The sequence below is a fragment of the Haemaphysalis longicornis genome, unplaced genomic scaffold (assembly GCF_048455015.1).
Source record: "Haemaphysalis longicornis isolate Haplotype H1 unplaced genomic scaffold, Haemaphysalis longicornis Haplotype H1 scaffold_8, whole genome shotgun sequence".
Lineage (NCBI taxonomy): Eukaryota > Metazoa > Arthropoda > Arachnida > Ixodida > Ixodidae > Haemaphysalis > Haemaphysalis longicornis.
In genome coordinates, this window is record NW_027526445.1 from 38,425,808 (window position 1) to 38,450,892 (window position 25,085).

The 25,085-nt window shown below is 43.8% G+C and overlaps 1 protein-coding gene and 1 non-coding gene across 5 annotated transcripts in view; both read right to left on the reverse strand.

The window, feature by feature from the left end:
• The window catches only part of LOC144148810 (lipase 3-like), a 63,299-nt gene that overhangs the window by 32,808 nt on the left and 5,406 nt on the right, over window positions 1-25,085 (reverse strand). For all 4 annotated transcript variants that reach the window (XM_077680326.1, XM_077680327.1, XM_077680325.1 and 1 more), the window contains exons 2-3: window positions 17,669-17,894; window positions 7,978-8,092 (exon numbers count right to left, since the gene is read on the reverse strand). In XM_077680326.1, coding sequence (XP_077536452.1) covers window positions 7,978-8,092; window positions 17,669-17,894 — 341 coding nt within the window. The remainder of the gene's footprint in view (window positions 1-7,977; window positions 8,093-17,668; window positions 17,895-25,085) is intronic.
• On the reverse strand, window positions 9,939-10,011 carry Trnat-agu (transfer RNA threonine (anticodon AGU)). Its single transcript has one exon. It is a non-coding gene; the product is annotated as a tRNA-Thr (tRNA).

Genomic DNA, 25,085 nt, shown 5'->3' on the forward strand with positions numbered 1-25,085 from the left:
TACTCGGGGATCAGCACACGACAAAGAGTCGTCTTGTCGTGAGGTGAGCGCCGGCAAACATTTATCCGCTACATATATCCTCTGCAAGCAGCGCGCAGATGGGCTTAGCATATAATCGGCATCCGCGACGAAATTCTTCTTCGAAATATCGTCACATGGCACAGGGAGCCTGAAGAATAAAGCACAAACTGAAATCAGAGGGCCTTATTTAATACCATACTCTATTAACGGCACCTTTCATCGCTTGTGAACTGCCTACCCTATATACTTCCAAAAATGCGTCCGCCGAACGATCAGCTGTTCGTTGAAGTCCAAAAACAAAACAACAGTGAAAGCGAGATTTGTGTGTGTGATTACTAAAACGTTCATTGCTTGATTCCGCTCTGCATTTGTACACAGCGTCCCCCTCCCCTACCCCCCACCTATTTCTCGCGAAATAGCTGTGAATTTCGCATATAGTACGTTGGTCTGGTGAACCCTACCTGGCTTAAGTTTCGACGAATGTCTTTAGCATGTCAGAAGCTGCACTGCGTTTTTTTTTTTTTTTCATTTCCGTTAGAGCTATTATGTTTCTTCCGCACTTGCACAGCATGTATTTTTCCGTGGTTTCATATTAGATTGCCTTCGTTCTTGCTATAAGGCGTGTGTGGGCACATATTTAACGAATATACTTAACATTTTCGCATGGTTTATATTCTTATACAAGGCATAAGTTATTGTCCGGATTGGCTAATCACATCCCGGAAGCACATTTTTCTGCGACGTATATATTCGAAACGAAGCCGCATTCGTTGTCCACGCTGCAAAATGAAGCCAACCTCTCACTGTGCCAGTATCAGGTCTAAACGAGGCGACAGTAGAATTCATTTGTGCCTGACGTATTTGGAGGTGACAGGGATGATATGCTGCTACCGTCTCCGACGCCCGGAAGAGCGGTGACGATGCGCTCAGAACCGCGTCCCCGGGTAGCTCTTGCAGGCGATCGCGTGCTCTACGAAGACACAGCTGCTTTTTCAGTGACCTAAACGTACTATTTGCTAACAGACGTCACCATAACATTTTTTTAGGGCGCGGAAAGGCGAACAGAAGCGAAACAGAACCAAAACACTGCACGAGCCCCTATCAGCCACGCAGCGCACATCCCGTGAATGCCGCGGAGAAGCGGCGGCAGGCGGCGCAGCGATCGCGAAGCTCGAGGCGTATAGTGGGGTCCGCTGAATTCCAATTGGAACCGCCTGACGCCCATCCTGAGTTTTCAGGCCTATTTTAGGAGTCAGACATCTAAGTATTAGAACGAAAACCTCGCTGTCCCCATTCCCACCCACTTTCTCATAACCCATTCATTATTACCACCATCCGCATCCCTCATTCCAACCTTTCCTGCTACGGTCCCAGGGGAGATCAGGGGAGTCTCCCCGGGCCCGCTCTCCTGGCTGTGGTGCCGCTGTGTAGCATTTTTCCCTTTTATTTTCCACATCGGTGGGTATTTCCTTCTCTTCAAAACTCTAGTTGACCTCGGTCCAGTTTGTTTATTTTTAATTGGCGTCACCCGTGATACGTATGTGGTACGGGTTGGGCTTTTATTTTATATTATAGCCCTTTAGCTTTATGTTATAACTGACTCACAGACTGCCTGCAGAAACTTTTTAATTGGCCGCATATCTCAACCCGCACTGTACCTTCTTCGTGAAGTAAGAAGACTACCAGAAATTAATATCATCTGGTCACCCGGCCACCAGTCCCTCCAAGGGAACGAGGCGGCACACGCCGCTGCCCGTGCTCATACACACCGGGCCGTTACCTCAGAGGGAGAAACCAACGATCAAACTGCTTCAAAGCCGGCCCCACTCCACACGTACACCGAAATCTTAGCTCACTACAAAAACGACCGCCGTCGCTTCCCGCCACCTCATTCACAATTAACGCGCGACGAAGAAACCACTTTAAGGCGCCTACAAACCAATTCGTATCCCCATAACACCCTACTAAACGCTATGTACCCCACCCAATTCCCTGCCACCTGTAACTTCTGCCCTGTTGCTGGTACCCTATACCACGTGGTATGGGAGTGCCAACGGACCCCCACTCTAACACCAAATCCAAACCCTACCTATGAGCAGTGGGTGAAGCAGCTAACCAGCTCCGAGCTCTCGGACCAGCGCCGACTGGTGGAACGGGCCCGGACGTCCAGCCAGCTCCAAGGCATCTTGGAATAAGGATGCCTCTCATTGGGTGGAGGCCCTACGAACATCCTCCTGCTCACCAGTATAATAAATTTTTGTCTCTCTCTCTTCGTGTAGGGAATGCTATGCTAGTTGTAGCCGCCAAAGCGAAAGTGAAAACAAAAATCACCGCTTTTTTTTGCCAAGTAGGCAGTTAAGGCGGAAAGAAGCTTTATTAATTGCAATAAATGGATTATTTGGGGTATGGTTAATGGCTACTTTACGGTGTTCGTTTCTGCATGCGGGAATGGTGGAGTTGAGGAGGGGCGGCTACCGCACAATGCGAGCTCGTAATACGCTTTTTATAGGCGGGTTCGGCTATTTCGAACTATTCGATATATCGAACAAATCGCGGTGCATATTCCAGTTCGCTATAAACGGGTTTGACTGTACTCTAGCCCTGCCGTGGCCGACGCTGCTGTGTTTGCGACGCTGCCCCCGCGAATCGCAGCTAACGGCTGGCAGAATCTCTGGTTTCACTCTTTGTAGAGCCACGTGTGTGAATTCAAGTGACGTCTCATGGGCAACTGTTGTGGGTGTCGTTTAAAGCTTTGCTTTCCAACCGCCTTCACAGCGTCGATTGCAGCCAATTTTTCTCGCGAATCCGCCTTTTTCATTGCGCTGTGGCGGCCTATGGTGACTCCGCCGAGAAGCGATATGGCAGGGGTGCAACTGGGCCACCAAAGCAGCGGAAGGGGAATAAGGTCTGTACTGCTGAGGGGTTTATTTGTTTTACGTGAATTGTATAGCCCTCCTAAAGCTGAATGAATGACTATTGTCGAGGACGTATGTTTTCAATGTGGGAAACGTCTGAACAAGGGTGCGACACTCGTTTCGTTTCGAAGCGGTTCCGCAAGTGTCAGTACCGGAGGGTGGCTATCTGAGGCCGTAGAAGCGATGTTCTCGCGCCATGTGTTTCTTTCTTTTAGTTCCTAAAAGGGAACGGAGGGGGACATTGGCATCTGTCGGACAGCAGCATAAACACGCGCCTCAATGTGGCCTTTATAAAAATCAGTGATTGATGCTGGTATGAGGATCTCAGCGAAGCAAAAAATTATGGTGGCTGCAGATTTGTTCAATTCCGGCGGTCTTTTTTTCTGTTTCATGTCATAACGAGCATAAATGAATGTGCAGATTACTTTTGAGAGCGTTGTGACCGAAGCAAATGAAGTCCAAAGCAACCGCAGTACTAACGTATGTCAGTAAATTGTTTTTGAGGAGCATATTTATTCGTAATAACCGGAGTTTTTCATCCTATTTGCAAGATTGCACTTTCTAGTTAGAAGAACTAACAGTTTGAAAAGTTGGTAGTGGTTCATTCTTTTTAAAAAGCGACAACATCACGGGCGCAAAGAAAGTGGTGCACAGGAACCATATTTCTGCGGGAATATCACGCTGCTCGTCATCAAATGCATGTCCCAGCAGTACAGAGCTGTATGCCGATTACAACGGGGAAAAAAGGCATCTCTCTCCGCAAGCATGCCAGGACAAAAAATTAAAAAAAAGCAAACACGTCCCCAAAAGGATTAAAACCAGCACATTCGAGCGGTGCACTCTTTCTGACTCTCTAGATCACGCGACCCCAGCGCACCGAGGGTCCTCACTCCAATGCCGCGGACACAAAGCTGGGCCTTAGCTTATTTTGTTTTGAACTTCTCTGAAAAAGTTTTTGTATTGTATTGCTGGCATAGAAACTGACCATTATTTGAATAGCGGTTGTCCACTAAGCGTCTCTTGACCTTCCAGAATACCTGACACCCGGAGGCTGCGTTACTATTACGGCAGGAAATACGATCGCGAAGCTTAGCTCGCAAGCAGATCGCGAGTCCACCCGTCGAAAAAAAATGCTCTTCGTACTTTTGCTTTGCGCTTTACGATGAAAACATTGGTTGATTTTGATTCGTCGTTTAATAGATTAAGTTGAGTAACTCTACTTGCGGACTTAACGTGTCCTACATTTTCTACAAGCGTGCCAGCCATGTACGCATATGCAGCTCCCGTTGGGCGAAGTCAGCGAAGCGTCGCCCGCCACGAAATACGTATCGCATACCTAGTGTGAAGGCACTTTCGCTTCGTTGACCTTACGAAGGTTATTACGCTCTACGAACTAATAAACTGGAGGCACATGAATCGCGGCTCGAATATTGTCGGGAACGACTGGCCGGCTTGGTACACAAGCCTGCCATACTAAGGCAACTCTCGCTAGGCCGATGTGTTCGTATCTTCGTCGGAGTAATATGGCGAGGCCATATCGGGATTTGGCGTGTCAGCAAGTTGTAATCACCCGGGGTGTGAATGCCTGGTGTGGCTGCGACGGGGCGGATAGCTCCTGATTTGTTCACTCCCGTTTCGCTCGACAGAAACGAAAAATTTCACCCTTCACATTATGGTTTGCCCGACAGTCGCATTTGTAAGAAAGATAGCATTCTATTTTCTCCATGTGGGCCGAACCCGGTCGCATGCTTTCACTACACGGGGTCAGTTACAGCAGCAGACAGCGGGGAAGGGGGGGGGGGGAGGGGCAGACCGTTTCTAGCTTCTTCCGCCAGGGGTCATGCGCATACGCAGTAGCGTTGTGAAAAAGGCAGATTGCTTTTCTTCCGCCACCGAAACACTAAATATTCTAGCAGCATTTCGGGAATTTTAACGGGTGAGCAACAATTTGTTGTATCTGATAAAACGCACCCTTACATGGAAATAGAGCAGTTTTTAAATTAGCAGTAGAAGCTGGACTTCCCAATCTCTTTGACCTGCAATATGTTTTTTTTTAGATCAATATGTCCAAACTGATCTAGCCTAGCAGTGCCTAAACAAAGCAAGGTCATGCAGTGCCGACCCCCATACTATATAGTTGGAGAAGTTTGACCCGGCTCGGTGCATACTTCAAGTCACGACCGGTTACGTCGTCGGCTGCGCTCAGAATCTTTCGCTGCTGGATACCGAACATAATTACCCTAAGTAAGCTGAAACAATTGCCGTTACATACAACCTCGTGCGTTTTCGCTGTGTTTGCACACCGCGGCAGAGCATTTTACGGGAAGAAAAAAATTGCTACCGCGGTTGATATACTCGGGGACACCTTAAGAACGACAACGATGATGATTATTATTATTGATTATTGATATTGGTATCCCCTTTGTAGCGGAGTGATGACGCATCATCTCACCAAAAAAAACAAGAAGAAATTATTATACCTATGTTTTACACTCTTCGTTCAATGCTAGCGTTGCTCTAAGCACAGGTACGCAAATACTTATTAAGTACAACGCAGGACAACGCAAGTTGTCCTGCGCCTCATCACCACAGCCGGCTGTTACTCCGTGCGGCGTAAAGAGGGCCTTACTGCGAGTATTTGAACGTGACACGAGTAGTTTTTGTAATGTTCCGCACTTATTCTGCTTGTAAATTCTTGCAGCGACGACAAACGAAAACTAGGTGGTGCAAAGAAGACGAGGTTACGCATTCAGCGCAATCTCGTTTTGAAATGCGCGTGCGCGTTGACATACGGATCCGTCGCTTCTGCGGAGTGATACACTGCGTGAGCTATTGCCGTTCTTAAGTTACACACACCGGTTGGTATTATTTATTCGCTGAAATTTGTGTTTCAAATGTGTTCATCCCTACGCAGATAAGCTTCTTTGACGTTTAAATGTCATTTACACGCCCGCTTATAAAATACCTCATAATTTGTTACATTTCGCTTTTTCTGGTAAAAATTACGGCTGTCGTTGACTGGCATACGCAGGCCGAGTAATCTGCTGATATCAGTCAATTTATATTAACCCGATTACATCAATGTTATGCGCCAATAATATTTATAGCTAAACCACTTATATCCTGTAACAGACAACCTCTTTTTTTCCCGGATGTTTCCGTCCTTAGTTGTGACTTTTTTCTCTAATTGGCAGCTCAATAACCAATTTTACAACACAATATTATAGAGATTGTGCGAATTTGCGGACGTTGAAAATAACGCTCTCTGTTTCAACTCCAGATATAATAGAAATTCTAAAATAGAAACCCCTTATTTAAACAGTACTGCGATACCGTTTCTTCTTACCTTTGTACGGCTGTTTCTAAAAACACAAATGGGATTGCTTGAAGTAGAATTTTTATATCTTAAAGCTGCATGCAGCGTTTCCGCGAAACCTTTTGCGTGAGCTGCAGCCTTAACAAGTGCTTCTCAAACGTCCCAGAAAAGCACGTGCGTCTGCGAATCAATTTCAAAGAAAAACAATCTGAGACTGCTTGCGTTTGACAGAGTAAAAACGTGTTTGGTTATGTAATAAGGTTCCGCTGTCAAAACTAATCTTCTATTACAATGGCAGATCCGGAACATTTTCAGAGCTAGCTTTTCGCTCCATTTCCAGCAAACACGTTTCAATGGCAGATTTGGGGCCACCCAGTCCTGTTCCGATGGCAGATCGAGAGCGCCGTCGCAGTCAATGTCGCTCCGTGTGGCAAGAAAAGTTGCACCCCCGAAATCGGTGGAGTCGCCCAGACGTCACGCGGTGACTTCTCTCGCGATGTCATCGTCATCTGCTTGCGCTCACTTCCGCTTTTCGAATCGTCATTAACGCCATGGCGCCCACTCCGGCAAGTAGGCGCTACGGTCACACCAAATAGGCCCAGCCACCCCAGCAACGGCCACAATCACAAGTAGAAAACAGATGCTGCGCGCAGTGTCGTGTTCAGGCTTGCTCTTTAAGGAAAGCGGGGGTGACTGAAACAGCTAAATCTCTTAATCAAATGGCGAAAAGCCCAGCTCAAACGACGACTGAATGTACGCGGCAGTAAACTCGGCTTGGGCTTTTTTTTCGCCTGCTTGCCAAAAGCCCAATGAAACTTTCATCACGGGCGGCATTTGACGCCCTTGACAGTGAAATCCATTGATCGACAAAAAGGCGGTGCGGGACTTTAGAAGAAAACACTTGCAAGGAAGCAGAACCTTTTAGAAGGGTCCGACGGAAAGGCTGCGGGAAATCGGGGCTTCCGTCATGCTTAGACATTTACTCGAGGGGGAGCAGTTGCGCTCCAAAGGCAGTTTTGGCGCACATGCTCTTCGGGGTAGCACCGTGCTTTGTCGTAGAGCTTGGCAGCCGCTGCGGATCTGCCATTTGAATTAAACAGATTAAGGTAGATTTCCGCTGTAGCATATTTTATGAGGTGCTCTGGTGATGTAATGTACATAAACTGTTGATGCATGTAAAATGATGAACTACACTACCAAAGATATCGCCCGAGAAACTGTGACCTCGGTGCACTTGCTTCATTTCGCTCTAATTTATTATAGTGAGTCACATTTTATTAGTAAACGCGATGTATAACATTGTCTCTCAGAGTAAGCTTATTAGTGGTTCGTCAAACTCACCTTTGCAGCCCCTTTACTGCTATACCAGAGCACTGAACTGTTGAAAACAATTTTTTTGTGCGTGGAAAAGGTAATGACCGGGTAACAACGCCCCTAACGGCGTACCTAGTGTCAATGTTCGCGCCTCTGATGAGTAGATTATCTGCGGGTGTAAGTTTACCGAAACTTCAAATTCAATCTTATTTTGATTGTATTCCAAAACGCAAAATAATTTTTATTTGAAATGTCACCCCGAAGGCATCTGCTGTCATTGTAAGCGTTCATAGCGTCTTACGGATGGACACATCAACATGCTTCAGTATTGCTAAATTTAAGAGAAAAAGCCAGGGGAAGTGAGTTAGCTGATCTTCGGGTCTGCACCCCGAGGTGTGAAACTGTGCTCACGAGAAATTCCAAAACTTCCTTGATTTGACATCCAAGGTCTTGTGCTTCTTTCCATGCGTGCTTCCTCGGAGGTTTCCGAGCCACACGTCGTAACCGTTGTCCGCAAGCACGAAACCTTAAACAAGAAAGACAAATCTACCTAATCTCCTGGAAAGCTTGCAGATGACAAACACGAGGAACTCCGTCGTTCTGCATGCAAATACGCCAGGCGTAACAGCAGCTTTGCGCTATATATGTTGTATGCTCGAAAGCTTCGTTAAAATAGAAGGGCTACAAGCTGCAAAAACACATCCCATCCAGGAAAATTAATTTAACGACCTTTTGATTTTTAAGCAGGCTGTGCCCACACTTTAAATTCTTTTCCCCTTTTTAGGGAACGACCTCATAATCACCCACAAGGGCACTCTTAAATTTCTTAGCGATGTCAAGTTTTTACACCTCATTACTTACCATGCATGTTGAAACCCTGGCCCTTTACACCAGTCGTCTTCATTGTCTTTTATGTTATTTCACGTATATATTTTAGTTAAACATTGTACACTTAACATCACTTCGTCCTCATAAAACAACTTTTCCTTGCGCTCTTTGCCTTTACTCGGCCCTGCGCCATAAAAACACAATCATTATATAAATTTCGTTCACATACACAAAAGCATTCCTAAGAAAAACATAGAGATAACAGCACGACAAACAGAAATTCACCCTCTTTCAACGACTTTTTTCAGACATGTAATTTTTTAACTTTTTTATACTCAATAAGGCTGTACCTAAAGAATGCAATGTTTTTAGCAAGGTTTTGGTAAAATGTAAGGCTGTTTTTTTAAAAAAAAAACAACATTACAAAAATATGCAACAAAAGACGGAAACAGTAAAAATCGCTTATAATTTCAACATTAACCATTGTTATCCAATAATACACCTAATTTAAAAATATTGCGCACATTGACTTTTTGGTTGTAATTTTATATGCTGTTTTATATAATACATATACTTTTATTAAAGTTACTTAAATCACCTTGATTTAATCAAAGTTATTAAAAACTCGTTAAGGGCTCATTTTTGTTCAAAAACGAAACAAAATGACTCCATCATTTCATGAACAAGAAATAACCGCGGAGACAATTCCTACGCTCTTCGGGCAGGATATGTTGAAAAAACTTCTCTTCATAGTTAAGACTACCTACTATGAACAGTTTCCAGCAACTTAATAATTAATGATGGTAGAGAGTACTTGCGGCCTCTATTCTCACACTGACTATATACTGCAGGAATGGCGAAAACAAGGATCCTAATAGAAATGTAGCAAAGGGTTTTTTACCTAGCTTGATATGATAAGCATATTGGTGCTTCTTGTACATTACAAATCCGAGCTTCTTTGACTGCTTAGGGCGCTGCCCACCCGAACGCTTTTGCTGGCGACTCGCTAGGACAGACCTGACGTGGTCCCGCGTATTGCTCCGATACTCAGGCCACGGCATGGAGCCAAATCTAAACTGACACCTACCAGAACCCCGGTGCCTATGCTAGCACCCTCCAGAACTAGTCTCAGCTAAACGCAAACACCACGGCCACCGGGAAGACATCCACGAATTATGTAGAAATACAAGAAAAAACCGCGAAACAAGACCCCCCGCCCTGCATGAAGACCAAGCATGCACAGCACTAAGAGACCCTGCAGCACAGCTTTTATTCCGCAAAGCAGCTCCGCCTTGTCGACATGGCCGAAGGTGCTGCCAGGAACTGAAATGTTCTGTCTGACCAACGCGGAAGAGGGAACCCAAAGCTCTCTACTTCTGGACAAATAAAGTTCTCTCTCTCTCTCTCTATATATATATATATATATATATATATATATAAGGATTGGCAGTCAAGAAAACCTCGGAAAGCAAAGGGGAGGTTGTGGTGGGTCATAGAAAGAGATGAAGAATTTTTTGAGTCGAAAAGAAAGTGGTGAAAAAATTCCCGCCGGGTGGGATCCGAACCCACGACCTCCAGAATACTGGTCTGGTGCGATAACCACTACGCTACCGGCAGGGCTGTTTCCCAACACTTTCTCGGGTATTTATGTTAAGGTATTTTTGTTTCCTGCACTTGGGGGTGGTAGCCAGCGCCACTCGGCTGGCTACCACCGAGTGGCCAGATACGGGACGAGGGACTCGGTAAAGGCACATATCAAGGTTTCAGTCGTCATTGCCAGTGCTATTCGGCTGTTTCCGAAATATTTAAGAGTGCTGAATGCCGTGTGTTTGTCATGTTTCTTTGATACAGTGATAAATAAGCGAAGATATAAGTCGAGAAAAAATCCGCAGTTTTTTCCGGGAGCGGGAGTCGAACCCACATCTCCGCCTAGCGCGTGCGGTGCACTGACCAATTATGCTATCCCGCAGCGGCTTCTCTCTCGACTTTAGAGCGGGGGTTCATATTTACAAGTGCTCTGAGGATGGACCACTAGCGCTGCCCCTCGACCACCGCGGGAGATGTAGAACGTCTTTTTTTTCCCAGCGGCCGCCACGTAAGACGTGGTCGGAGGTCGGGGTTAGCAATTGGCATATCCGAACTGCTGGAGCCAGAGCCCTCGTAATGCATGTAGCGGAACAGACTTATATTTTCGCTTATTTATCACTGCATCAAAAAATCATGACAAACACACGTCATTCGGCACTATTAAATATTTCGGAAACAGCCGAACAGCACTGGCAATGACGACTGCAACCTAGATATATATATGTATGTGTATATGTATATATATATATATATATATATATATATATGAACAAATGCCGGCAGTCTACAACGCCAAAAGAGGCATAGGGGAATGATTAGACTATTTTTTGACCGTTAGTGAAGCTATATTTTTTTACTATTATTTACGTAGAAAGAAAGAAAGAAAGAAAAAAAACACGCGCCCAGAGTGGGGACCGAACCCACGCCTTTCGTTCGAAAGGCGTGGGTTTGGTCTTCACTCTGGGTGCGTGTTTTTCTTTCTTTCTTGCTTTCTACGTGACAACTCCAGTTTACGTCAACGAGCATTTGTGTCCAGCGCTTAAAAGATTGCTTGGGATGACTATCGCAAGAAAGAAGGAAATGAACTGGCGATTTGCTTGGGCAAAGGGAGGCAAGGTGTTCGCCAGGAAAGCGGAAGCATTCCCCATCGTCCGGATAGTGTGCGAGAGGGACTTAGAAAAGATTAAATAAACAGATGCTCGTACACGGTTACATCCGACAGTTAGTTTTTTATCAATGACCGCCCCAAAAGATATCAGTTGTCCGAAGGAAAACGGATATCTAACCTTTTTTCATTGCAATGCACAATCCATGAAAAACAAACACGATGTATTGACAGTGCTTTTTGATCAATTTTGTTTCAAGTTCGACGTTGTCATGATAACGAAAACCTGGTATACGAGTGACACAGAAGTGCTGCGCCTTTCTGGCTTCAACACGTTCTTTCTAAATCGGTCCCACCGACGAGGTGGGGGTGTGTCACAGCTCGTGTCTACACAGCTTTCTTGTAGTATAATGAACGAATTTTCCACAGTTACGGCAGATTATGAAGCTTTAACGATGCGGTGTGAAAATGCTATTTTTGTTGTTATTTACCGCCCCCCCCGATGGAAAAATCGAAATATTTTTCGCATTTTTAGAAGACCTTCTCAATTTTGTTTCGTCGTATGGTTTACAAATAACTATTGGTGGGGACTTTAATATTAACCTATTACAGGCGAGCGCACATTGGCGTGATCTAGAGCTACTTCTGGGTTCTTTCGGCTGCATGAACGTGATCAAAGAACCGACTCGTATTGGCCGTCTTTCCCAAAGTCTTATTGATGTATTTATAACCAGTGATTCAGGTAGCAGTATCATGTCCGCTGTGATTGGTGTACATATAGGTGATCATTTACCTATATATATGTTCTCAAAGCACACAGAAATGCTAAGATGTAAGCAATGCCCCGAATCTTTCGCTTTTCATGATATTAATCAGAATACTTTGACTACTTTTCGTCAGAAAATTCACTCTATTTGGTGGAACCCTTTACTTCAGTGCACCACTGCAGATGATGCCTACGATACTTTTCTGGGATCATTGAAAGATGCATATAAAAAGTCTTTTCCTCTTAAGATGGTCAAGAAAAATAAGAATATAAGGAAACCATGGATTACAGACGAATGTCTCAAGATGATCCGTAAAAAAGATTTATTGTACCGTTTGTAAAAACAAAGAACAGGGACGATTTTGTAGCCTTTAAAAAATACCGAAACTTTGTGACAAAGTTCTTGCCCTATACTAAAAAAACGTACTTCGAACATGTGTTTTCTGAGGGTTCCTCACCGGCGGGATGTCATCTGGCGGGAATTGAATAAACTTTCGCACCCCCTTACCCCCCGTAACGACGACTTTGAACTGACAGTAGATAATAAACCTCTCAAAGGTCAGGAACTGGCTACCAAGTTTAATCACTATTTAACCAATCTTGTGCAATGCTCCCACAATGAAAACGCTATGAGCTTCCTAAAGGATTATAACCCCCACACAGCCTTTTTTTCTCCGGTAACGCCTCAGGAAATATGGTCGATTTTCTTGTCACTAAAAAATAGCGAAGCCATAAACATCGATGGGCTTCAGATTCGGCCTATTAAGTTTGTACTGGATCTTCTTGTATCGCCGCATAGCCATATATTTAACTTATGCCTTACTACTGGTGTCTTTCCAAAGAAGATGCAGCAAGCTAAGGTCACACTACTGTTTAAATCCGGGGACAAAAACAATTTTTCCAATTATAGACCGGTTTCTGTACTTCCAGTTATTTCAAAAGGGTTAGAAAAAGTAATCGCGAAACGCCTTGTGTCCTTCTGTGACAAACACTCTATTATATCATCAAAACAGTTCGATTTTCGTAAACATATGTCAACGGAATTAGCTTTACTAACGCAAAAAGAATTAATATTCCAGGGATTTGAAGAAAAGAAGGTAACATTAGGTATATTTATAGACTTTTCCAAAGCATTTGATAGAATTAGTCATTTAACATTGCTTGAAAAATTACAACAATATGGATTCCGGGGGCTTCCCTTTACTCTTTTGCAATCGTATTTAAGTAACCGGCAACAGGTCGTGGCAATAAAGGACCACTACTCTGCTTCACAAGAAGTAAGGGCTGGAGTTCCGCAAGGCAGTCTTCTAGGGCCAATTCTGTTCAATATTTATATCAATGATATCGTAGAAATCACTGACATTGCACAATTTATTATTTACGCAGATGATACCAGCATTTTCTTTCTATCGTCTGATACTACTCAGCTTTCGCATTTAGCAAATATAACCCTCCAAAAGCTTCACAAATGGACTAAAGCGAACTCGTTAGAAATAAATACTAAGAAAACTAAAGCAGTGTTATTTTCACCAGCTCAAAGATCTGTTGACAGAAACCTTGATTTGTATATCGGATCTGAAAAGATTTGTATCGTTAGTGAAATAAAAACATTAGGCATTTTCTTTAATGAGCATTTAAAATGAGATGCTCATGTCGATCTCGTCTGCACTAATTTATCTCGAGCGTGTGGGGTGCTTTGTAGGTTACGGCATGTGGTTCCATCAAATATTAAACTTATTCTTTATCATGCTATATTCGCAGCTCACATCAATTACTGCAGCCTCGTATGGTTAACCACTTCCGCAAAAAATATTAATAAGCTGCATTTATTTCAGAAAAGGGCCATTCGACATATCGCAACTGTACCGTATGACTCACACACTAACGAACTGTTTCTTCAGTATAATCTGCTTCCTGTCCAATGTATCTACAACTTTAATCTTCTAACACACTATAAAAATAGCTTGCAACACAACGGTGCAGCTTATCTAAGTCTATGTAGTTTAAGAAAACCGGTGGACGCACCGTACGAAATAAGGGGAAGGAGCTCATGGTTCGTGCCCTTTTCGAGAACGAATTATGGCGATGATAGGTTGCAATTCCGAATTGCCCGCCTTTTAAATAACCTAGCCGAATGTGGCATAGCTGTAAATGCAATTTCTAAGCGAGATTTAAAGAAACGTTTACTGCTGAACATCGAACAGTTTAACTGAAAATATATCAAGCGTTGTCTCTCATTGTGACCTGGGTTTGGCCAGAATTACTTTTAGTACTTTTCAATGGTTTTAGTGGCAGTGTCTTCATTCCCTGCACAGTGGACCATCTAAAAAATACCGTACACTGCTTTTGTCAATATTGTGTGTATTTACGTGGATACTTGTAGTGGATACATGCAGTGCAGATATTAATGAATGTATACATACCTGTATATAACATAGACTTTTCTTCAAGTTTAGTCTTTTTTCTTTGTTTGTGTGTACACAGGTACCGTACATATCCAATATTTCTCTTTTTATGTACCTGTGTACCCCATTTTTTTGTAACCTTTATATGTATGTATGTATCTATGAGTGTCTATATGCGTGTATGTATATCATTTATTAAGTTTCCTTTACAAAATGTGCGCTATAGTGTGTTTTAATGCTTTTCTCTATGTTTGTATGTACTAGCGACATGCTAAGGCGAGATTTATTGCTTTAGGACTATTTCATGTGTTTTAAACTCCTGTTGCTACTCTGCCACGCCAACCGTAAGGGGCAAACACCTCGTCAAGCTGCAGCTTTGCAGCTTTTTGTGTTTGTCCTCGCATTTCTATGTACGAAATGCTCAATAAAGTTGAAGTTGAAGTTGAAAAAAAATATATCTTCACTGACGGTCAAAAAATAGTCTAACCATTCCCCAATGCCTCCTGTGGCGTTGTAGACTGCCGGCATTTGTTCCCCTCATTTCTAAATCATATATATATATATATATATATATATTGTAACAGAGATAGTGGCCGTTAGCAGGCGCGCCAGTGTGGCCAAAGGGGTGTGTGCTCAACTGAGACCGAGGCTGACTGTCATGTGGCGTCAATCCCCCAACTGGGTCTATGTGCAAGGGTCCGTCATCGGAGCAGCCCCATCGAGAACGATCTTGCTGAGAGACCTGCGCGTGGACTCCCTAGCTAGCTTGGCCTCTGGTGCAACCAGCCCCCGTTACCACGCTCTAGCCGTTTGCTAATAAACCCCATTATAATATATATATATATATATATATATATATCCCCGATGATATGAATATGCGGTCTAGCGCTTTTTAGAAGGGGAAGGAGGGTCTGGAAAACGGTCGCAGGTAGAGAGGATGCCCTCCAAAGCAAGGAATGCTAGCTCGTCCTTGGGTTCGGCCATCGGAAAATGAACACGCCGAGCTGCTATTTCAAGCGGCAGGAAGGAAAGAGGTCTACTACACAACTTTTTTCTGTCCGAGTGGGAAGCCTTTAAATGCGGTAATAATGGGAAACAAGGCCACACATACAAGAAAACGCATTGCTAGGAGTCGGACGGGGATCTCACTCGGTGGCGCTGCAGGCGGGAACGTTGAAAGCGCGTGACAACCCCCCCCCCCCCCGAGCACTGCCTCTTGTATTCACCGAAATAAGTGATCTTCAACTTTTAGGCGGGAACGTTGATGCCTCAACCTTGAAGGTCTGAATTACGGGGGTACAGTGGAACCCCGATATTGCGAGTTTCAAGTGACTGCGAGAACGCGTCGTATGACCGGGGTGTCGTACTACCGGGCTGCGGGTAAATGCCGGCCTAGTGGGCGGTCTCACGCGACAGGTGGGCTAAGAACTTATTTAAACTACTATATTTAGCACGTTCTCGCATGGTTTGGAAACCTTTAGCTGAAATCCCAATTTAGAACAAAGCAACACTTATGTTGTGCCATCCTCCGATTCATAGTGTCCACCTAGCCCGCCAGCCAAGCGCTACGCGATATAAGGCCGGCGGGGTTGAGCAAATTGAGAGGGGAAAAGGCTAGTGTGAAATTGCCAAGGCCAAGCGAAACAGGCGATAGTACAAGGCGGAGATGAACAATAACAGACATTGCCGTACATGGTGGAGACGCCCCTTGAACGGTCCCGTGCCGTCACTATTGGGTCATAGTGCTCAACACATAGTTTTCGTTTCCCACAAAACCCAGCAACGCGAAATAGATAAAATAATTGAACCTTCGCGAGTAAACCGTGTTGTGGCGAAAATTATAGCGCGGCCAATTGCTGCAGGGACTTAATGCGGCGGCCAGCGATTGACCCAAAATGGCAGTGCCAACGGGTACGTATCTCCCCCCATCGCCTCCTGTGTTTTGCTCCACCCTTGCGGCGGCCGCACGTGAATTGAGACACTTTAGCAAACAAAACAGCTGAGTGACAGCGCGGCTTTGAAAGATTGATAAGCAGAGAACAGAGACATTGGGAGAAAGAGCTCCGTGAAAGGAAGAAACTTGGGTCGAGCGGGCGGGGAAAGGGGCTGTTCTGTCAGCACCGCGGGGTTGCGTCGTATGTGTTTTCGCGTTCGTCGGCGGCTCAGCGGGAGCTTCAAATTTTTGGTCCACCTACCACCTAAACTTTCACTTCTCGCATTGGCGCATTGGCGTACTGCTGCTGGGTGGGGCCGTCGCATGTTACCTCCCGCTCACGAGTACACGCCTGCTTGCTTGCGTATGCTCACTGGCCTGGCCCGCCTGCGGACCTTTGCAAATAAAGCAACGTCAAAAAGGGGTTAAGAATAAGGAAGGACACGACGAGGCGGCGAAGCGGTGTAAAATGTGGGAAAAGCGCCGGTTTATCCACGGCAGGGTCCGTCGTATGTAGCGGACCACATGCACCCGAGCGTCATATCATCGGGGTTTTTGATGCATTGTTTCTATGGGGAGTTTGCGGGGACCACGGTGATCTGTCGTAAGAAGCGGGTCGTCGCAAATCGGGGGGTCGTATCAGCGGGGTTTCACTGTATAAAGCTCAGCGCTGAAACTTGGCACGGCGTTAAAAGCAGGGTTAGATAGGCAGCAGTCGCCGCGGAATAGTGTACGTGCAGTCGGCATCCAAAAGTCTGGATTCCACGTCAGGAACCGTTCCGTTTTGCCGCCGACTAACATGCGTGAGCTTCAGTTAAAAATGAACAGGTTGCAGTTAAGATTTAAAGGTAAACAAGTGTACAGCTATGGAGGGTCAAACTCATGTGGTGGCGATGCGCTGCCCTTTGAATGCTGCTGACGTAAAACCTGCACTTTTGCTCACAACCGTAAATTTGCGTACTCGAAGGGGTATGAAATACAAGAAATAATTTGGCAATTCCAAGTTAGAATTTTAGGTAAAAAATGACCCAATAAATAGACCAAGATGATGCCATGCATAAGACAAAGCGAGCTAAAGCGAAGATTTGCCTAAATTTGTAGAAACTTCTACTGTTACTTTTTATGGCAAGTGAGTTTGTTTTATTTCACGTTTAAGTTTACTTTGCTCCTTTCTTTTTGCTACCATATTTTACTTCATGTAACTTCAATTCTCCCAGTTGCTGCAACTATACAGTAATTTTTGGCTACGTTTGTATTTGACCCTACATACACACGGTATTTTTGAAACGTCTGCTTTCTTGTTTCACCTCAGTTACGTTACGTTAGGTTTCCTACATATGCGTTCCTGGCCCTAATTCAAACCGTTATTTAGAGTGTTTTGGCCAAGAATTCATGTCTGGCGTTATTATTACCCGAACGTGATTTGAATTGGGAGCACAGCGATCTTTTCTTTTGCATTCCGGCCACGCACTGCTCACCTAAAGACTGCTTGGGGAAGTCTAGCACCATGGAGGCGGAGTCCCCAAGCAGCCCCGTCATGACGAACACGGGTCCACGGCCACAGCAATCTTTGCGTTCATGGCTGTCTGCGCCGCAGTGACCTTCCCGGCCATGGGGTATGCGGTGCAATTGGAGAAGGTAGCCATCCTCTGTCGCTACCTCGTGCGCCTCGAAAGGGTACCCCTTGCTTCGCACCAAGGCTTCCTACGTTGAAAGAAGCCAGAACATTCCGAAATTGAGCACCATGCTCGAAAATGGGGTTATAGTCTTGGAGACAACAACGTTAAACAAAGGTGAAATGAAAAAAGTTATTTGGTCGCAAACGTTGCCGCATATGCTAATATTGAGACAGATTCCATTTAAAGCGGCGTTATCTGGGGTAACCATAACCGCGGCAAATTGGCGTAGATTGTTGTCGAAGTAGTTTTCTTTTATTAACTTATATCTCCAGAGCCCTAAAAGCCCCATATTAATAGTATACATAGGGTAAGGGGGTTACACTGGTGTCACAACAGGGTTTATGCAAATAACAGAACAAAAATTAACGCTGCAAAATTTAAATTACATTGCGGCAGAGTAAACAAAAAGGAAGAAGACGAAATAGCAATTAGAACAGTTACACTTGAGTAACTAAACTGAATGACACAAACTATTAACGCCGCGGTCGTGCACTATTCTCCTGTGCAAGAAGTGAGTGCTTATAAAAAGATAGAGAAGCGTTGGCACGACGCGGCAGTGAAGTGATATATATTACTCACGGCTAATATTTCGGAGAGCATCAGCAAATTTCAAACCAATTATTTCGGTGACAATGTGCGATGGTAGATTATACCAGGCAATGGTGATAGGAGGTGTAAATGATTGCGCAAATACAAGGAAACGGCATTTGATGCGTTTGATTTTACGTGAATTGTCCCGGCGTGGAAAATGGCTGAGAGTCCACAGATGAAGTCGTTATAAAGGGACACATTATATTACAGCTTATTAAATAGTGTTAAACCAGATATACTGTGACGATGATATAAGGCCTCAAGCTCAGCAAGATTTTTAATGCTGTTGCACAGGTATATTGTGAATAGTCTGAAAAGAAAAAGCGTACAGCATGATTTTGCAGGGATTTTAAGTCAGTAACTATATGCCTTATTAGGATCCCAAACAGCTGATGCGTAATCTAGTTTAAGGTGGACTTCCTAAATAAGCTTTTAGAGTACCACCACTGGCGCACACAAGTAAGCAACGCCGCCAATTTTGGGGTTTATAAGTGTTTCAAGGTTGCCGTATCTACGCTCTCGCCGCTAACTTTGACCGAGTCGTTTGTAGACAACACTGGCGAAGACGCAGTAAAACGGCACCTTCGAACACATTTCTGCAGCTGAAATGCTGCGAAGTGCGTTATCTTTGACTCTCTTTCGGAACGACGTCGGTCGCGCACAGCCACAGAGCCGGGAGGACAAGCTAAGACTACCACATGTGATCAACTAAAACGCAAGAACAAAAAAATGGCGGCGTTCATGAACCGTTGCAGTGTAAACAAATGTCACGTAATGCAATCTCACCAATAATCATGGCTGCGGCACGGAACAATAAGAGAAAAGGGTGCCTATACTCTGAAACCATATCTAGTGACACTAGCTTAGGGCGTGTCATTGTAGTGCAATCCAACTTCCGTAAGTGCATGACAGCATGTCTGAAGTTTTGTTTCTGGTAATCAAAAGAATCGAGATTCGAGTGTATGGCTAATGTAATTATTTAATGGAACTTGTTGCTGGGCGTGCCGGTTATTGTATAAGAATATGACAAATAGCGCAAATAAACGACCCACAAAATAGAGCATATGGACAGGCGCTGTCCGTGTCCTTTTTTGCATGTGACGTGTATTTGCGCTATATATTATGTGTATCATTTATTACGTAAGGCAGAATCTTCGGGTGCATGATTAGTAAAAGACATAATTTATGTTTCAGCCAGGTTGAAATGTATTACCCATGTTGAGCACCATGAATTTAAAGCGTCAATGTGAAACTACAATCACCAAAAATAACAAAGACGGTGACGCGACTTCATGCAAGAATATTTGTAGAGGATCCCGCAGCGTATCCTCATCAGATAAAAACACGGCTACTCTCCACTAACAGCAAAAAATAAAGCTTCATATAACTACATCTAAAAAATTCCTCGGACACTTCACGTTCCACACAATCTCAAAACACTACGCAACTCCGCATTCTTCGCTACATACATTTAAATACCATCCTTACGCCTGCTCGTTCGTTAACCGAATCCCCCCCCAATGCTCCTATTGTCACAAACCCTACGCTTATTTAAAACAATTTGGTTTCTCCTGCCCCATTGCAATTCATTCCACACATTTTCCACACTCTCCTTCAACATGGCGCACTTGGCTAGCCTCGAACCAGCTGATGGACGAGCTGGCGTCGACGGACCTGGCCCGGGACATCCCCGACGCTTGAAAGGACGGACAACCGATTATTGAGCAGTGAATGTTCTTCAGCTAATATAAAAGCAGGCATTTTATGCAGTGTGGAAACTGCACTGCTTTCTAAATGAACAGGCGGAGATAATTTTAATTTTGCCCTAAAATTTTTGAAGTCTGAAAGGTGACGAAAAATATGTTAGACAACCGCATGTTTCCCGACAATTCCGTCGATTTTAACGCGTGGTTCAAAAACTGCATGAAGGAATAGGACAGGTTGCAGATTATTGATGTTTTAACCGTAGACAAGTTTTTAAATACTTCTTTTAATCTCACGTGCAGTTACGAGTATGTTGCAACCACGGCTCACTGCCATGGTAGCCAGCAATCCTTTCCGCGGGACACGTGTGGCTGGTAGATCAAAAAATTGCAACGTCAAAAGTTCTAGCGCGCTATCAACAAAATCGCTTCGGGTCAAGGTGGTTTAAGTGATGCTCTTTCATTTGGAATAAAGAAAATATACTCAACAAAAATCGCTGGTCTGTACCTTTTTTTTTCTTGCTGCGTTGTGATAAAGTTTTTCGCTCTCCTCCTCCAGCTATAAAATCACAACAGGCGCGCAGTCTTTGTTTGTGCTTTATCCCTCCTCGTGCCACCCTTTCGCCGACACCTCAATTACCACGACGGCCATGTTCCCCCTTGTCGTCGGGGTGAACCAGTGGTAAAGTGACCTGTTATTGTTCCTAACGTGAGCGTGTAACACACAGGCGTGAATAAAAATGAGAGGCGCCAGCTCTGTTAAACTGGCGTTTCCTCACCAAATAATGCCGTAGACATGTAGCTAAAATGAGCACAGGGATGCAACACTGATTCTAATTAGGAAATCCCATCCGTCAGGAAATCCCATCGGTCAGAATCCGGTGTTTCTCAACCTTTTGTTAACGATTGGTACCGAAAAACGCGCTCGACCTGACAACATACCCAATGTATTTACCAAAGATACGCTGAATGGATGGCCAAATATTTGGGCATACTTTTTAACAAATCGTTGCCAAATATAGCTCGCTACCCGCCGAATGGAAAATGGCAAAAGTAGTCCCCGTACACAAAAGCGGCAGCGAAGCCGATGCCTCCAACTTCAGGCCAATTTCCCTGACAAGCACCACATGCAAACTGCTCGAGCACATTATCCTAAAACACATACTTTTTTTTGCCCATGAGCGCGTTTTGTCACTCAGTATGGTTTTTTCTCAAGGTGTGTCAGCCCTCACCCAACTTCTGGAATTGAAATGGACCTCATAATGCTCGACTTCTCGAAAGCATTACACCGCCTACTTTAAATAAAACTATAAAGAAACTAGAAGCAACTACAAAAAAGGCCCAATCAGTGGCTGGATTAGAGACTACTTGTCTGACCGATCACAATACGTTCTATTTCATCAGGAAAGGATCCTCAATACGTAGTAAAAGTCCCATCGGGTGTACCCGAAGGCAGTGTTTTGGCCCTTACTTTATTTTCAATAGTCATCAATGATATACTTAAAAATATTCGAATTAATATAAGACCATTTACGGATGATTGTATTATTTACCAAGAAATCCATTCCCCCCAAGATCATCTATTACTTGACAGCGCTATACAGCCAGTGTCCTATTGGTGCTGCGACTGGCAGATGACCCTAAACACAACGAAATCAGCTCTTCTAAAAATAATCAGAAAACATCAAATATCAAATTTTTGCTACAACGTAAACATTGTTCCCCTGAGAGTCGGGAATGAACGGAAATATCTGGACATAACTCTAACACATGTTCTTAGAAGGGATTCGCATGTCGCCAACCTCACAGCAGCTGCCTTACGCCGACTCTTTTTTCTGAGAAGACGACAAAGACAGGCACCACCACAAACAAAAATACTCGCTTATAATAAATTTGTAAGGCCAACCTTGGAATACGCAATCGCCGCCTGGCTTCCTTATACTAGCACACGTACACAAACACTTGAAAGGGGGCGGAGGAAGGCTATTGGGTTCATTTATAGCAAATACAGGTCAACTGATTCGCCTACAGAACTCTTTAAAAAGGCAGGAATTTTAACCCTCAAACATCGAACGAAACTTGCGCGGCAGAAAGTTATATATCAGTTAGTAAGCAAGCAGATAAACATAGATAATGCCAACTATATATCACAAACAAAAACCAGACCAACACAATACACGCATTCACTAACACTTCGAGAATACCAATGACGCACGATTGCTTTAAGTTCTCTTTTCCCCTCGCCATACATGAATGAAGCAACTTGCCTCCCTCCCTAACAAGCAGTTCAATTTATGAAACTTTTTCGTTTCTGTTGGAAAATCACCGGCGCACTTCGCTTTAATATCCTCTAATAAGAGGTTACAGCAGCTACCTCTTACGCATCGTTATTTTTTTTAGTATTTCCGGCCCTGTTTACAGCTGTACGATTGTTCCGATGTATTAAAACTTGACAGTACACACCTAGTTGCACACACCTGTACTGCCTTCTTCAAATGTTTTATAATGATGTACGTGTAAAAGGCTGTATGCTGTATCATGCTGAAGATTGTTATATTTTGCCCTTCCTGTAATATTACCTCATGGGATTCGCAGTATGAATAAATATATAAATAAATATACCCACAAGAATCATCGAGTCTATCAAAGTAACCTCATTTGTTGGTGCTGACGGCATTAACTCTACGTTACTAAAAACACTAGAGCATCATGAGTGCAATTTTATCGCACATTTCAGCAATCAATGTCATCAGGACTGGTGCCACCAGACTTCTTCAGTTTCTTCAGTTCCAGAAAAGTGTTCATCACCATCCCCTATTTTCCCACCTATATGTGTACCTCAATATGTTCTAGCTAATGGAACACATAATTTACACTCCTGTAGTACTTTTTTACCCAACAATCATTCCTTCACAAAAGGCAACACGGCTTTTTAAAAGGAATGCCATGTAGCACACAGTGAGCAATATTTTTACGATATCTGCTCCGATATTGATGTTAAATACCTGTCCATTTCTTGTTTCTTGATTCTCGAAAAATGTTTTTGACAGAAAAAGTTCATCATAAACGACTCTTCCAAAAACTTCTGCACATAAACCTTAACCCTGTTGTTCCAAACTGATTGAAATGCTTTTTAACATACCGAAAGGCATTCATGGAAACTAACCATGTCGCCACTCCTTTTTTGAGCGCCACCAAACACTAGTCTTGGCGCTGTTCATTTCTTAATTTATAGTAAGGAGGACCTGCCAAAAAGACTTTCTCTGGCGGAAGGCTGTCTGCTCACGATTACGTTATTTACCGTGCTGTAAATAGGAACCGTCATGTGCACAACCTTCAGTCAGATATTACTCTCATTGCGGAATGGTACGAGAAATGGCTAATCACCCTAAATGTAAACAAAACACATTTAATCTCTTTGCATCGCTGGAAGAAATACACATAATGTGAGTAATTACTGAATAGGTCAGTTATATCCGTGTCCAGATAAAATTACTTGACTACCCTTTCCCACAACCTTTTGTGGTCTGCTCACATAACACACATAACAAACGAAGCCCCCTACCCTGAACCAAATGTTAAATAAATCGGCTACTACTACTACTAACAAATGAAGCTAACCGTTTCCTCGGCTGCATGCCCCGTAGCCTCTCAATCGCCCCAGTCCCCGAAAAAACCCTCGCCTGTAAATACTAGCCCAGTCCCTGTAAAAATACTACTACGAATGTGCAGTTTGGAACCCCCATCAATCTAACCTTTCAAAGTGCCTTGAATCTATCCATAATCGTGCCGCCAGGTTGATTTTTAAAGTGTACTTATACTACATTAGTGCGATCGAACTATCTAAAGATATACTACCAAATCTTGAAACATGGTGCAAAGTTTCCCAAATATGTCTCTACCATAAAGTCTATAACACATCACGCAACGCATGCTCGCCATCACTCATGCCGTATCAGTCACACAAATCACCCGCCACACGCCCATACTTCTGCTCATAGTCATTCTTTCTTTATTCAAACAACCATAAACAGGAATAATCTCCTAATCGACGCAACGAACCACTCCAACGCAACCGATTTCAAATCAACCATCGAACGTATCATCCTTCCCGAAGATTGTCCACCTCCTGTAATACTCCTCCTTAGGGGATTTTGAGGAAGCAATTACCAAACAAATAAATATTTACGCAAGATGATGGCGACAACTAGACGTCCAATTCAACCTGCAAATAAGAAGCGTCTTGTCGGAAATGTTTCCACTACAGTGTCTTCTCACCGAGAATTTTACGTACAGCCGTGCTTTTATTTTCATTTTTTTTCAATGGTGACTGTTCACATTAAGGTAGGAAGATCCCGACTGAATACGGTAGCTCACGCAAAGCCACCATGGTCTGTCAAATAATTTTCTGCATTACGTCACAATGTTCGTATTTTCGATAAAACATACCTGGCATTTTTCCGCAACTTACCAATCTTGAGGTCCCAGCGAGCCTATTCTTTCGTGTTAACGTAACTAAAGGAAAAAAACAAGGGCCATGAAATATTTTGAGATCGTAAGTTGCCGTACTAATCCATTTACAGATTTAATTGACTTTTGTTTCACAAGTCACTCATGACTGCTCATAAAACATAAAATAGAAGTACGTAACTCCCACTTACATAATATAGAAGGACCTAATCTCTATACAACAACAGCGCCGTCCTGCGAGAGAAAAAAAAAGTGCAAAGTAATTTGTTTATTCGGTCGTTATTTCAACGCCAAGCATTGCCGAGCTCCACTAATCCGTGACGGCCGCTTCGATGACGCGCGTCTGCCTACTCAACCTTGAAGCGTTGCGAGTTACATGGGTGTCTCATTAAGACTCATTAAACCAAACTGCGCTTTCTTTCGTCTGCGCGGGACAACTCATAGTGAAACTT